Below are 12,150 nucleotides of genomic sequence, written 5' to 3' on the forward strand. Positions count from 1 at the left end.
TTTCCTCTTTTTCCTTCGTCTTTCTTTTCTTCCCACAAACCATATGTTCTTTATTTTGAACCCGCTCACGCGTTCTCGGCCCAGTCCTCCCGCGCCTGGGGCACCACAGGGACAAACCCCCTGCGGTTGGCCCCACATCACATTTCAGCGTGGCGCCCAGATTCCCATCCAGTTCCTAAATCCTAACTCATCCCCACTGATGTTCCAATGGGAAGAACAGCGGCGCCAAAGCTTTTGATGAATAACTGCGGGGGGCCTAATGACGGTCACCACGCCGGGTGGCGGTGGGCCGCTGGGTTAGGGCGAGCGTTCGCGGGGTCAGTATCATCGCAGCAGCGCGTGGGCGAGGACTTGGCGTTTTGATTTCCTCCCGCGGGAAAGCCATTCTGCAGACCCGAGGGTTTCGTGGCATTTGCTCAAACTTCACAGGGCATCCTGAGAGCGATGCCGGGATCAGCAGGCAGCCAGGCGCGTCCCCAACAGTCAGCCGGGAGCCTGACCTTTCAAATGGAGCAAAAGAAAGGCCTGGGTGGCAGATGCCGCCCCTCCCCCAGGTCAGGGATATTATTTTACATAGATCATAATTACCTCTTAAGGTCTGTGTCCGGCTAGAAATGAGGTCATCTCTCAGAGGCCCGTGAAATCCTTGGGCCAGGAAACGCTTGTGCCCGGGGCCCACAACTGCAGGGGCTGCGCTCTGAAGAGTGTCACGCGGCCCAAGCTGACGCCACTCCCCCCGCGACTGGACTGTCGATCCGGGCGCTCAAACCCGCGGGAGGGCAAACCTTCAAGCAAAGGGGACTTGATCGCCCCAGGCTTGCGCAGGCAGCCACTGTCTACTTCACCTGCAGCGCCTCTGAAACTAGGGGCAGAGGAGGCAGCGGCAAGTAATCCCCTCTTTTTTGAAATCAAATTATCCTACTATTGTTCTCAAAGCTCCAGTTTCATTTTGCACGGGTGGACAGCAGGGTCCGTTCCCAGAAATGCAGAGACTCTCCCGACTGCGTTCTGGGTAATTTGTGCGCCAGGCGGAAATGCCGCCTCCTCAACCTGGGCTCAGTACTTAATTGCAGGGAGGACGGTCGCCCACCAAGCCCCACCACAAACAAGGTCACTCCTTTGAGAATTAGCGCCCGTATGCCGGCCAGATTCGGCTCGGGAGCTCTGTGGTCCTCAGGCTTCCGTCAGGGGAAGAGACCGGGGTCCAGATTCCTTTCCAGCTCCAGGGAGTGGGAAGGCGGGATGCCTTTGGTTTCCGGGGCGACTCTGGAAAGATGTAGAAGAGACGCAAGCTCCGGAGCCGGGGAAGGAGCATAGAACCTGGCTCTTCGAAACCAGTCTGGGAAGCTAGAGACTACGCGCCCTCCCTGGACCTGTTGAGCGCGGCGGTGCCAGGGCTGGCTCTGGGCCTGATCTGGCCGGGCTGAGAGGGAGCGCCACCGGCCAAGATGCCCTGGCCCTCTCGGGAACACCAGCCTCAAGGAATCTGGACTCTTGAGGTCTTTGGAAGTGGCGCAGCGGCCGTCGCGGCCCAGCTGCTGGAACCCCGAGGGCGCCCTCTCAGCCCCGCTCTGTGTCTCCCGGGTCCCCTGATTGCTGTCGGGTGGAGAAGGGCGTAGATAATGCTCGGGCTACTGTAATCCTGAGAGCGCTCCCAGCAGGGGAGACCCCTGAGCTGCACACCCCAATCCATACACGCCCTCGTGGTCCCTATTTGCACATTTTTATAGCGAATGATGGTCGGTTGCGCGTACTGGACCGGCACTCTACTTCCACTGGCAATACCCCCATGCGCAACCCGGGAGAACGAGTCGGCAGCGAGCGCATCCCTTCACGGATGGGCAGGCTGCGCCGGGAAGAGACGCTGGGCAGGAGAGCGCGGTTCAGCGTCGGGAGGGCTTTGCGATGAGCCTTCGGCTCAAGAACAAGGGAGGCTCAGCCCTGATGTTCTGTAACCGCTCACTGCCGGTCCCAGGTTCCTTGTAGCCGCGAACTGAGTCTGCCTTCGCCCTCTCGAAATACGTTTTTGACACCTCCCCTTTCCAACGATTACCGTTGACCCTAGAAAGTGCTCTGTCTGCTCCACTCGACCTTTTGGAAGCAAAAGTTGGGGGAAAGTCCAGCTTCCGAGTTACAATCCCTGAGGAGGGGCTTAGGAAAGAAGGACAGAGACTTTAGTGGCCACGAAGTATGCAAAAAGAATATGAGAACGTTTTCCCTTTGACGAATTGAATTGTTTTATATAAAACCGGGTTGAACAGGGCTGCATTCTAAGCAGCGTCTCTCCTTTGCACTATGAATGCACAAGAGGCACTCCTCCCCCCTTGGGTGGGCGATGTCCGGACATTTTCTGGGTGTCTCCAGAAGCCTGTCTTGGATGCTCCTAGGTCAGTCAAGTTTTTTGATGTTAGGCCCAGCCAAAAACTGCCTGCTTTTCCCAGGAGCAAGTGGATTTTTGCGAGGGCCAACTTGCAGACTGTCGAGCAGCTATACCCCACCCCCACCTTGCCTTCTGAGTTTGCCTTAATTAGGGGGTTGGGAGCCCGAGTTCACGTAAAAGCTGTCAGAGGAGTTGGAGGAAGGGGGAGATGGGGACAGAGGGCTGGAGAACTCCAGCGCAGGAAAAATTCAAAAATAGTAAAAGGAAAAGGGGGAACTTGAAGCCCAGAAGTCATTGTTTCCTTTATTTCAAAGGGAAAAACCTGCCCAATTCTCATCCTTTTGATTGATTAAGGCCTTGAATACCTCACAGGCCCAGAGTGACAGTCCCTGAATAGACTCCAGCGAATAAAGCGCAGTGCAGAGTGCAGGGCTGGCACTCGGGGGTGTAAAGGAGGCGAGTTCGCTGGCACTTACCAAGTTATAAATAAAAGGCTATGCACAATGGTACCTTCACTAAGGACAGACAGTCTTTACAACACTCCTGGCGTCATATCCTGCTGGGGACACTTCAGCTCTTAGCCAAGACTTTGCTCCTTTTATTTTTTTTTTCCAGCAGTTTAGTCTGAATACCATAATAAATTCCTGAGAACAAACGCTGCAGCCGGGCAAAACCTTAACATATAGACGCATCTCTGCCACAGCATTGGGATCTATACATTGAGATTTAGAGCTAGGGCTTTCTCAGGATGGTATTTTCATTCTAGAGGAGGAGATGGTTTGCTTCCTCCTCCCCTCCCCAGCCTTCAGCTAGGAGTCCTGGGCCTCCCCAGTCTGCCCCTGCCCCTAGACTGAAGACAAAAGAACTTATCTGCACAGCCTGGACTCCTCTTGAGAGGAACCCCACAGGGAGGACCCCATAACAAACCTAGGCCAAGGGGCAATGACCAGAGAGGGAGGCAGGCTAGACATGCTGGGGGGCTTCCAATGCTTTCCTATTGAAATCGCCACCGCTCCAGTGGCAGTAAGCGAAGAAAAATGAGAGAGAGAGAGAGAGAGAGAGAGAGAGAGAGAGAGAGAGAGAGAGAGAGAGAGAGCGCAAAAGCACCAGCAGGTAGAAAAAGAGAGACATAGACGCCCAGAGAGGAGTAGAGTCAGAGTCTGAGAAAGACACAGAGATAACACTGAGAGAGACAGAGACAAAGAGACGGAGGACTAGGAAGCAAGGGACAGACACACTCAGAGTGACAGAGACAGGGCCCGCTCTCTGCTGCCAGCAGCTGTCATCTCCCTCAGGCTCTCCCTCTCTCCCGGTTTCCACGGGTCTACGCTTCTCTCCCGGGGAAGGGGCGCAGAGCGGGTCCCTCTGGGACCGGCCGAGGCCTCCGCACCGCCGACGACGGGAAGAGAAAGTGGCCGCTGTCGCCCAATCAGCGCGTGTCTCCACCACCCGGGACGGTCTCCCCGTCGGCCAATCGCAGCTCAGGGCTCCTGACCAAGCTTTGGGTGAAAGAACTAATAAATGCTCGCGAGCCCGGATCCCCTCACTTGGTGTCACTACGAGAGGAAACTCCGGCCGGCCGCGCTCCCGCCCCCAACCCCTTCCCCGGCTCGTCGCGGCGCGGTGAGCCTCCTCCCCAGCGCCCCCAGCCTCTGTGCCACTAGCCCAGCCTCCCACCAAACTTTTTCGCCCTGGGCTCGAGATCCTGGACTCAGGGGCCTCCCAGCCTGCCCCCTTTCCCGGCTTCACCTCGAGCTTCTCCCTGGACTAGGAGCCAGCAGTCCCCCTGCCCTCGGCCTTCCCTCTCTCGCCTGCCTTTTTTTGGGGAGGGGCTCTCCAAGATCGGGGGAGTTCCTGAGGGTCACCAGCATCGCACTCGCCTTTCTGTCTCGCCTCTACCTGGATATAATTTCCAAAAGAAGCTGCCCTCAGGATGACCACGCTGGCCGGAGCTGTGCCCAGGATGATGCGGCCGGGCCCTGGGCAGAACTACCCGCGCAGCGGCTTTCCTCTGGAAGGTAAGGGCCTCCCGGCGCCGGGGCCGCTCCGCCCTCCCCGCGCGCTCTGCGGGCTCCTGCCGCGCGCCCAGCAACTCCGTTCCCTGGCACCCCCACCCCAGAAGGAAACAGTCAGGGCGACATCCGCACCCGATTTTCTCTCTGCAAACGAAACACAGTTCTCTCCGCAAAGTTCTTGCAGAGCTAGGCGGCCAGGCCTGCTCCGAGCGGGTCCACTTTCTCCTGTTGTTTTGGAAAAGCCGTGGCGGGGAAGGGATGAACCAGCCTCTGAGCGCCAGAGAGCAACGTCCCCGCATTTTGTCCACCCAAAGGCATTATCAAAATTGTCCCGGCTGCACCCACATTTGCTAAACTCTTGTTAGTTCTGGAAAAAAAAATTTCTTGCCGCTGCAAAGTTGTGGTGGTGGACGCCGAGCAACATCGTGCTTGGGATTTTTAGCATTAATGTGTCATTATTTAGAGTTCCATTCATCTTAAGCGGCATCTTGAAGGTTTCCTCATCCGTTTGGGAAAACTGCCTTTCAGTCACCTTAAGGGGTCTGGGAATCCCGGGGACACAGGAAGTTTTGCAAGCCCAAACTTTTCCAGACAGTCTGAGAGTTGGGCACCCCAACGGGGAAGCCAATATGGGGACGGGGGGTGGGGGTTGGGGGTAGGGTGGAAGCCCCTGCCCTTCGCCCTCGGTCCAGAAGAGATTATAATACCCAGAACATGAACGGAGGCCTGCAATCAGACGCGCCCGCGTCTCTGTCCCAAGGTGTAACAGGTGACATGCGCTGCCACCTGCGGCCTTATTTGGGGACCCTCTTTGATCAGTGGCTGGTGTCCTCTTAGCTGGAAACCCCAAAGTCTGCCAGTTCCTCCAAGCCCCTGAGAAAGGGAGCAGCCCCGATTGGACAGGTTTTGATGTGAGCAGAAGGCTAGCATCCGGGTGAACTTTCTGTCTGCCAGGAGGCTGCTTCTTGAGCAAGATACACTTTGTGCCAGCCCCAGGGGTCCCCTGGTTTTCCAGAGATGCCCCCTTCTTGTGCCTAAAAGAAAGACGGTTTCTCTGGGGCAAGTTATTTTGCCCCGGTTGTTCCTGTCACACGAAATTATGTGGCCCTGAATTGCTTAATAATTTGAACAAATGTGATTGACAAAGGATCTGGGGCCGGGAGCCGGAAGTCGAGCCGTTTTAGCGCTGAGGCTGCAACAGTCGCGTTGGCCAGAAGAGCGCCAAGTTAGGTGGGCCCATCGTTAGCTCTGCCGCTCTCAATTCCCCCCCAAATGACTCCCTCTGCCTTTTTTTTTTCCACCTCCTTCTCCCAGTGTCCACTCCCCTCGGCCAGGGGCGCGTCAACCAGCTGGGCGGTGTGTTCATCAACGGCAGGCCTCTACCCAACCACATCCGCCACAAGATCGTGGAGATGGCCCACCACGGGATTCGGCCCTGCGTCATCTCCCGCCAGCTGCGCGTGTCCCACGGCTGCGTCTCCAAGATCCTGTGCAGGTACCAGGAGACGGGCTCCATCCGTCCCGGTGCCATCGGTGGCAGCAAGCCCAAGGTGAGCCAGCGCGCAGGGCTCTGGTGGCTCCCGGGCCTGCAGTCTCGAGGTTTAGGGAAGAAGGGGCAGGGGGCAAAGACGGCCATCGGGGGCTTTCCGAAGAGTTATTTTTCAAGTCTGGGCAGGGGTGTGTGCGTTGGTGAGGTGTGTGTTTGTGGGTGTGGTGGGTGTGGTGGAACTTGGTTGTTGCCTGAGCGGAGTCTCCTTGATAAATGCTAATGGAAAACTCCGGCCCTTTTGCAAAGAAGATGAAGCATTTATAAAACGCTGCAATCTTGTAATTCCTCTTCAAACTGTTTTACTAGGCAAACAGTAAGCCCTATGTGCCCACCTGTTGCCGGCTTCTTCCCCAAGTATCTTCCGAGCTCCCCCACCCACTGCACTACACTTTACAAAACTAATCTAAGAAGCAATTTTTTTTTTTTAAAGATTTCTCTCTTGACTCCGGTCCCAAGTCTCCTCCAGTCCAAATTTTCTTCAAGGAGCTGGGTGGTTTGTTTTCTATGTAATAAGCTAATGACTGGGCTTTTAAAAAGCAGTTTGGTGCTATCCTCGAAATATTTTAGTTCCCCTTAAAAAATAGATGAGTGAGAGGGGGTTACATAGGATCTGCTTATTCTTCTAGATGTGGGGGAAATGCAATACAATTTTCTAGTTGCTACAGGGCAGAATCAAAAGGATAGTTCTGGTAAACTTAAGCCTTCCAAACACCCTGCTTGCCTCCTGCCACCCCAATGCCCTTGCAACCGAAGAATCTCTGGAAACCCTTTTAAGTGGAAAAAAAAAAAGAGAGAGAGAGAAAGTCTTTCAAATTACCTATATTTGTAATCCATTCTCATTTTTAAAACCCTAGACACTCACCTTTTGCATTTCAATTTGCTGTTTGCTCTGGCTAAAATCTTGTGCTCCTTTGACGAGGCACAAGTTGCAGATCTAACTTGATTTTTCTGCTCCCCTTTCAAGCACATCTTTTTTTTTTTTTTTTTTTAGTTTCGGTTTTTGTGTGTGTGTGTGTTGATTCTATGTAAGGCATTGCTTTTCTTTATTTCCGAGGATTGAAAAGTGCACCCCGCCCCCCCGCAAGTGTTATAGCTCTTCCATATTAATCCTGATTGTCCAGGTTTATCTTGGAGAAGGGGGCTCGCTAGGCTGCTGCGGGTGGGTGGGATGATTTCTTATTTGCCCTTATGGAAAAGTAAACTGCCTCAGAGTGTCGGGGTCTTTTGCTAACAAGGGGGGCCCGTCCCAGGGGCTGCTGAAAGAAGCATCTAGCCCGGCCCCGTGGAGTCGGTGGAGCTGCCACATTTGGCCCAGAGGACTGGGTACCAACACCTGCCTACCTGTTCTCTTAAAGCAGGTGACAACGCCTGACGTGGAGAAGAAAATTGAGGAATACAAAAGAGAGAACCCGGGCATGTTCAGCTGGGAAATTCGAGACAAATTACTCAAGGACGCTGTCTGTGATCGAAACACAGTGCCCTCAGGTACCAGGCCCGTTAACATCTTCCTGAGGCATGGCCAGCGGTCGCTATCACCCTCGCGGGTCGCCCGAGCCACAGTCGCCCTCGTGGCCGATCTGGGCCCCCGAAAAGTGCTCCTTTCCCCCAGGACTCTGAGATATTCGGGAACCAGGGGTTCTTGGTGCTTTATGGTGGAAGCTGCTTGTTTTGGGGTTGAGACCGCCGTGGAGGTCTTCCCAAAAAGGATTTCTGTCGAGGAAGCAGGGCAGGAAACGCGAGGCGGAGGCCAAGCGTTTATTAATATTGATGTTCCCTTCTAAAGAGAAACAAATGTTTTGGTAACCCCAACCGAAGGAAGATGGGGCCGCGCCTGCCCAGGCTTTGCCGTGTGCGCAAAGGAGGGGAGGCTTCGGAATCGGCCCTCGGTGTCCCAGAGGGTCCCAGGGACCATCCCGCGCCCCCGGCAGCCGGGAGGAGGCGGAGGGAGAAAGAGGGGCGAGCGCGAGGGCGCGCGGGAGAGTTTGTTTTTAATTAAAAAAAGGAAACTCCCTTTTCTCCCCTGCGAGAACGAGATATTTCAGAGCATGGATTTGTTTACCACACTGGAATCTGGAAAAAATAAATGGGGGAGAATGCATTTTCTTTTGATTTTTACAGTAGGAAACGATTCTGCAGTTGAAATTTAAATCCTTTATAGCCTCAAAAAAAAAAAAAAGTTGAATTGCAGGGGACGGGTCTGCTGTGGCTTTTCCTCCCTAAACGCGAACCGTGGGGCCCAATGCCTTCAGGTGTGTTGGGAGAGGAGGGCGCAGGAGGGTTTGTCGGAGAAGTCTCTGAGGTGGGAGACGTACAGCCTTGTCTATAGAGTCTAGAAGGGAAACGCTTCCTGCTGGGACAGACGGACAGAGACGGCAGTTTCCGGCCCTAACTTCGAGGTGTGAGCTTCCCAGGCTTTCGTCTCCCCATTCCTAGATGTTGATTATGGGGTGGAGGATTTGAATGAGAGGCTGAGGGGGCGATAGAAGGACGAGGAGGGCCCAGGAAGCAGGAGGAGGCAGAAGCGGGCTGGGCCGGGCAGCCGCTCCTGGGGATGGGCTGGTGGGGGTGGGGGCTCCCTCCAGCCCCGAGCTGCAAGTCTCAGTCGTCTGCGCTCTCTCCCTCCCCCTCCTGCCTCCAGTGAGTTCCATCAGCCGCATCCTGAGGAGTAAATTCGGGAAAGGCGAAGAGGAGGAGGTGGACCTGGAGAGGAAGGAGGCAGAGGAGAGCGAAAAGAAGGCGAAACACAGCATCGACGGCATCCTGAGCGAGCGAGGTAAGAGGCGGCGCGCTCAGGGCCGGAGCCCGGCGGACGGCTGCGCTGTGATGCCGGACGCGCGAGGGCGGCCGAGCCCGGGCTCGTGTCAAGGTCCTCCTCGCTCATACCCGCTGCACCCGGGTGAGGGCCTCCGAGCGAGGGACCAGCGACGCACTTGCAGTGAAAACAAACACTCCGTTCTGGTTACTTTCTCTATAATCTTTCTTCGTGCCACCTCTAGTCGCCACCCCCTTCCCAGGAGCCTAGAACTAAGAATTGCACTTTGGGTGCAAGGCCACCCGGTAGCCCTCAGACACACGGGACTGGGCGTCTTGGAGCGATTGTGGGATTGGGGACAGTCCGTGAACCTCTAGAGGTTGAAGGAACTTTTGCACCCTCAAGAAAGGCCGGGATCTCCAAAGAGTTTTCCACTTAGAGGAGGGCGCGAAGGAGGGAGGGAGAGAGAGAGAGAGAGAGAGAGAGAGAGAGAGAGAGAGAGAGAGAGAGAGAGAGAGAGAGAGACTCAAAACTTTTAAAAACAGTGGGCCCCCTAAGTTGTATCACATCAGCTGCCTTATAAATGTGTGTGTAAGTTGGCTGTTGTTTTCTTTGTTTTAAATTGGTTTTCAAATGCGATGGAGTTTGATTTGTTATGTCTGGGAAATATAATCAGCTTAAGCTCTGGGTTACAAACTGAGGGGACCTGGGTCTTGGGCTCTCAGTGCTGGCACCCTCTCTGCCCAGGGGGGCGGACTACCCGCTCCCCTGTTGCCTCTGACCTGTCAGCATCAAGAGGAGAGTAAGTGCAGCCTGCCTTCCTTTTACAGGCTGCGCATCATCTTCAGGCTGTAAAGGTATCGCCCCCAAAGGAAAGTCAACTCCATCGAGTTGAACCGGGAAGGGAGGACTGCAGCAGGGGAGCCGAGGGTTTTGGCCTCGGGGGTGTTTGTGCCTCACTTCAAATGTGCAAAGGGCCTCGAGTCACCAGGGTGCCCCCACCCATCCCTGGCGCTCCCTTGTCTCCGGCCCGCGTTTGGCTGGGCTGACTTGAGTTCTGAGCTGCTCCTCAGGTGAGCTGAGAACGGCCACGCACTGAGAACAGCTGGGCCAGGGCCCTGGACCCGGCGGCGTCCCCATAGGACGGTGGCTGCAAAGCTGGTCCCTTCTTGGACCTTCATTGCCGAACCGCTGGGCCGACTGCTGGCTTTCCGGAACAGCAGCTTTCCAAACCAATGAAAAATCTGTCCACAATCGCGAAGAGACACTTAGATTTAGATGTTACATATTTGAATAGCTGATTTTGGGAGAAACAGAAGCCTCAATGCTCTGGCACACACAGGCAATCGAGGAAAAAACAAAAACACCAACCCCCCCCCCCAAAAAAAAAAAAAACCATGACACGTTGATTGCCTCGCTTTTAAAGCCTGGGTCTCACATGCTGTCAGTTAAGCCCCTCCTTTTTTTGAGGGGGGCGTGCGGTCCTGCCCTAGGCCCTGAGAAGACACCCCTCTGACTTTTATTCCCGGCCTAGATATGGCATAGAGGTGTTGGGGAGGGAAGAAGGTGAGACGCAAGCCAACCTCAACCCCAACAGGCCCCTGCGGGCAGCCCGCCCCGAGCCCCCGGCCTCTGAGAGGCCAGGACAGGGTCGGGGGCGGCTCGGCTTTGCTGCGTGGCGCCGGAGGCGCCGGCGCGGTAGATGGGCGAGGCTTCCTCGCAGCACAGGCAACCGAGGCCCAGGAGACAAAACGCCCCAAATGAGCTGGTCAAACATTTGTACAACTTTTCCAGCTTTTACAAAGAAGGCCTTCTCTACACAATCTACACTTGGAGATGAACTTGGGAGACAAAGCCTGGAGAGTCCATTGAAACTCACACTTTAGCTGGGCCTAGACAAAGCTCCGGCTAGCAGCAGCTTGATGTGAACAAAGGAAGGCAACCTTTTTATAATTCAAGGAGAAAAGAAGAGAAAACAGCTCCACAAAGGGAGGCGAATAGACATTATGGGCTTGCAATGAGGGATGAATTATTCAATGAGCCCCAATAGCTGCTGCGCCAGGAAGTTTTATGGACTCTCCAGCGTGGAAAAAGTGGCCATTTCACCTACAAAGTGTTCCCGGTCTTTGGGGCCGCCTCGCTGGAACGGCCGCCATTCAAGGGCAATCGCTACCATTTTTAAAATCAGAGTATTCTCCCCAGCGGGAGCTGTACAGTGTGGAAAACATACACACCTCCGAGGCCGAAGCCTAATTTAATTTAGGGTTGTCAAGGATGATGCAGCGACAGTCTCTCCAGCGCCTCTTGCTCCATTTCCAGATGAGCCCTGGAGGGCGAGAGGGGCCCAGAGAAAGGAGAGTGAACTGTGTGTGTGTGGTTCGAAGAGAAGTTTAGGAACCTCGAAAAATCCCCTCTGTCGTCTGGACGTCAAAAGTCACAGGCCGCCCCACTTGTAAACTAGAACGAATGTTGTTGATAAAGGGCTTTGAGCACCCTGGCCAAGGAGGGGCGTTGGGTGCCCTGACCAGGGGGCGCGCTCTCTCTTTCTTGGGGGCCTGGCGGGCCTTGCTGAGACCGGCTTTCCAGGGCACATCTTTCTGCTTATCAGACACTAGGACACAGAGGAGAGGCCAGAAGCACCCTCGTTCTTCTCTCTAGGGTCTGGCGCCTTCTCCTACATGCCCCGCGTTACCTTATCCACTTTCCCCTGCCCCTGGTCCAAACCAAGAGCAACGCTGCGTGCGGACCGGGTGCGCTCAGGCCCATGCGGCCCTGCTGGGTCCATCCTTGCAACTTCTTAGCGGGTGGATGGAGAGGGTTGGGCGATCAGAGAACACTTCCCCCTTCCCCCCCTTACCCCCGCGACCCTAGCCACCCAGCCCTCGGCCGGCACCGAGATCCGAGCAGGCGCAGCCGAGAAGCCAAGGCCTGGTTGCGGCATCGGGGACTGTGGGCACGGCCCGCGCTGCGGCCACTCAATGGGCGCCTCTGTTCCTCCCCCAGCGCGGCGGAGAGCGGGCCCGCGGGCGCCGCCACAATGGGCCGGCCCCCGCTGCTGCGCCCTGCGCCAAAGCGCTGCGCCACCCCCTCCCCGGCGCTAAGGCCGGCTCGCAGCTTAGCTCGCCGGGCTGCAGCCGACTCAATCGCCTCCTTTATGTCCTACTCACTTTCATCTAGACACAGCCCGCCCCCCTCCTCTTTTTTTTTTTTTCTCCCTTGCCTGAGGCTCACATTAGTGAAATTTCTGCAACCTCCCCCCATTTTTTTTTCTTATTTTAAAGAAAGCCCTTAACACAAAAGCAGTGACTAATCAATAGAAACTGCTCCTTCATCTCCTCCTCCTCCTCCTCCTCCTCCTCCTCCTCCTTCTCTTCCTCCTCCTCCTCCTCCTCCCTCTTCCTCCTCCTCCTCCTCCAGCGGGGTGACGCTTTTCCTGTTTGTGAGTTTTGGGAAA

General features: G+C 55.4%; 1 protein-coding gene across 4 annotated transcripts in view; it reads left to right on the top strand.

The window, feature by feature from the left end:
- Positions 1–3,928: 3,928 nt before the first annotated feature.
- The window catches only part of PAX3 (paired box 3), a 91,188-nt gene continuing 82,966 nt past the window's right edge, over positions 3,929–12,150 (top strand). For 3 of the 4 annotated variants that reach the window (XM_036237694.1, XM_016156658.2, XM_036237695.1), the window contains exons 1-4: positions 3,929–4,398; positions 5,710–5,945; positions 7,300–7,429; positions 8,583–8,717. In XM_036237694.1, the coding sequence (XP_036093587.1) occupies positions 4,314–4,398; positions 5,710–5,945; positions 7,300–7,429; positions 8,583–8,717 (586 nt within the window). In that variant the 5' untranslated portion in view covers positions 3,929–4,313. The remainder of the gene's footprint in view (positions 4,399–5,709; positions 5,946–7,299; positions 7,430–8,582; positions 8,718–12,150) is intronic. The other variant, XM_016156659.2, reaches the window with a different exon arrangement.

Source organism: Rousettus aegyptiacus, unplaced genomic scaffold (genome assembly GCF_014176215.1).
Source record: "Rousettus aegyptiacus isolate mRouAeg1 unplaced genomic scaffold, mRouAeg1.p scaffold_m13_p_2, whole genome shotgun sequence".
In the NCBI taxonomy this organism is placed as follows: domain Eukaryota; kingdom Metazoa; phylum Chordata; class Mammalia; order Chiroptera; family Pteropodidae; genus Rousettus; species Rousettus aegyptiacus.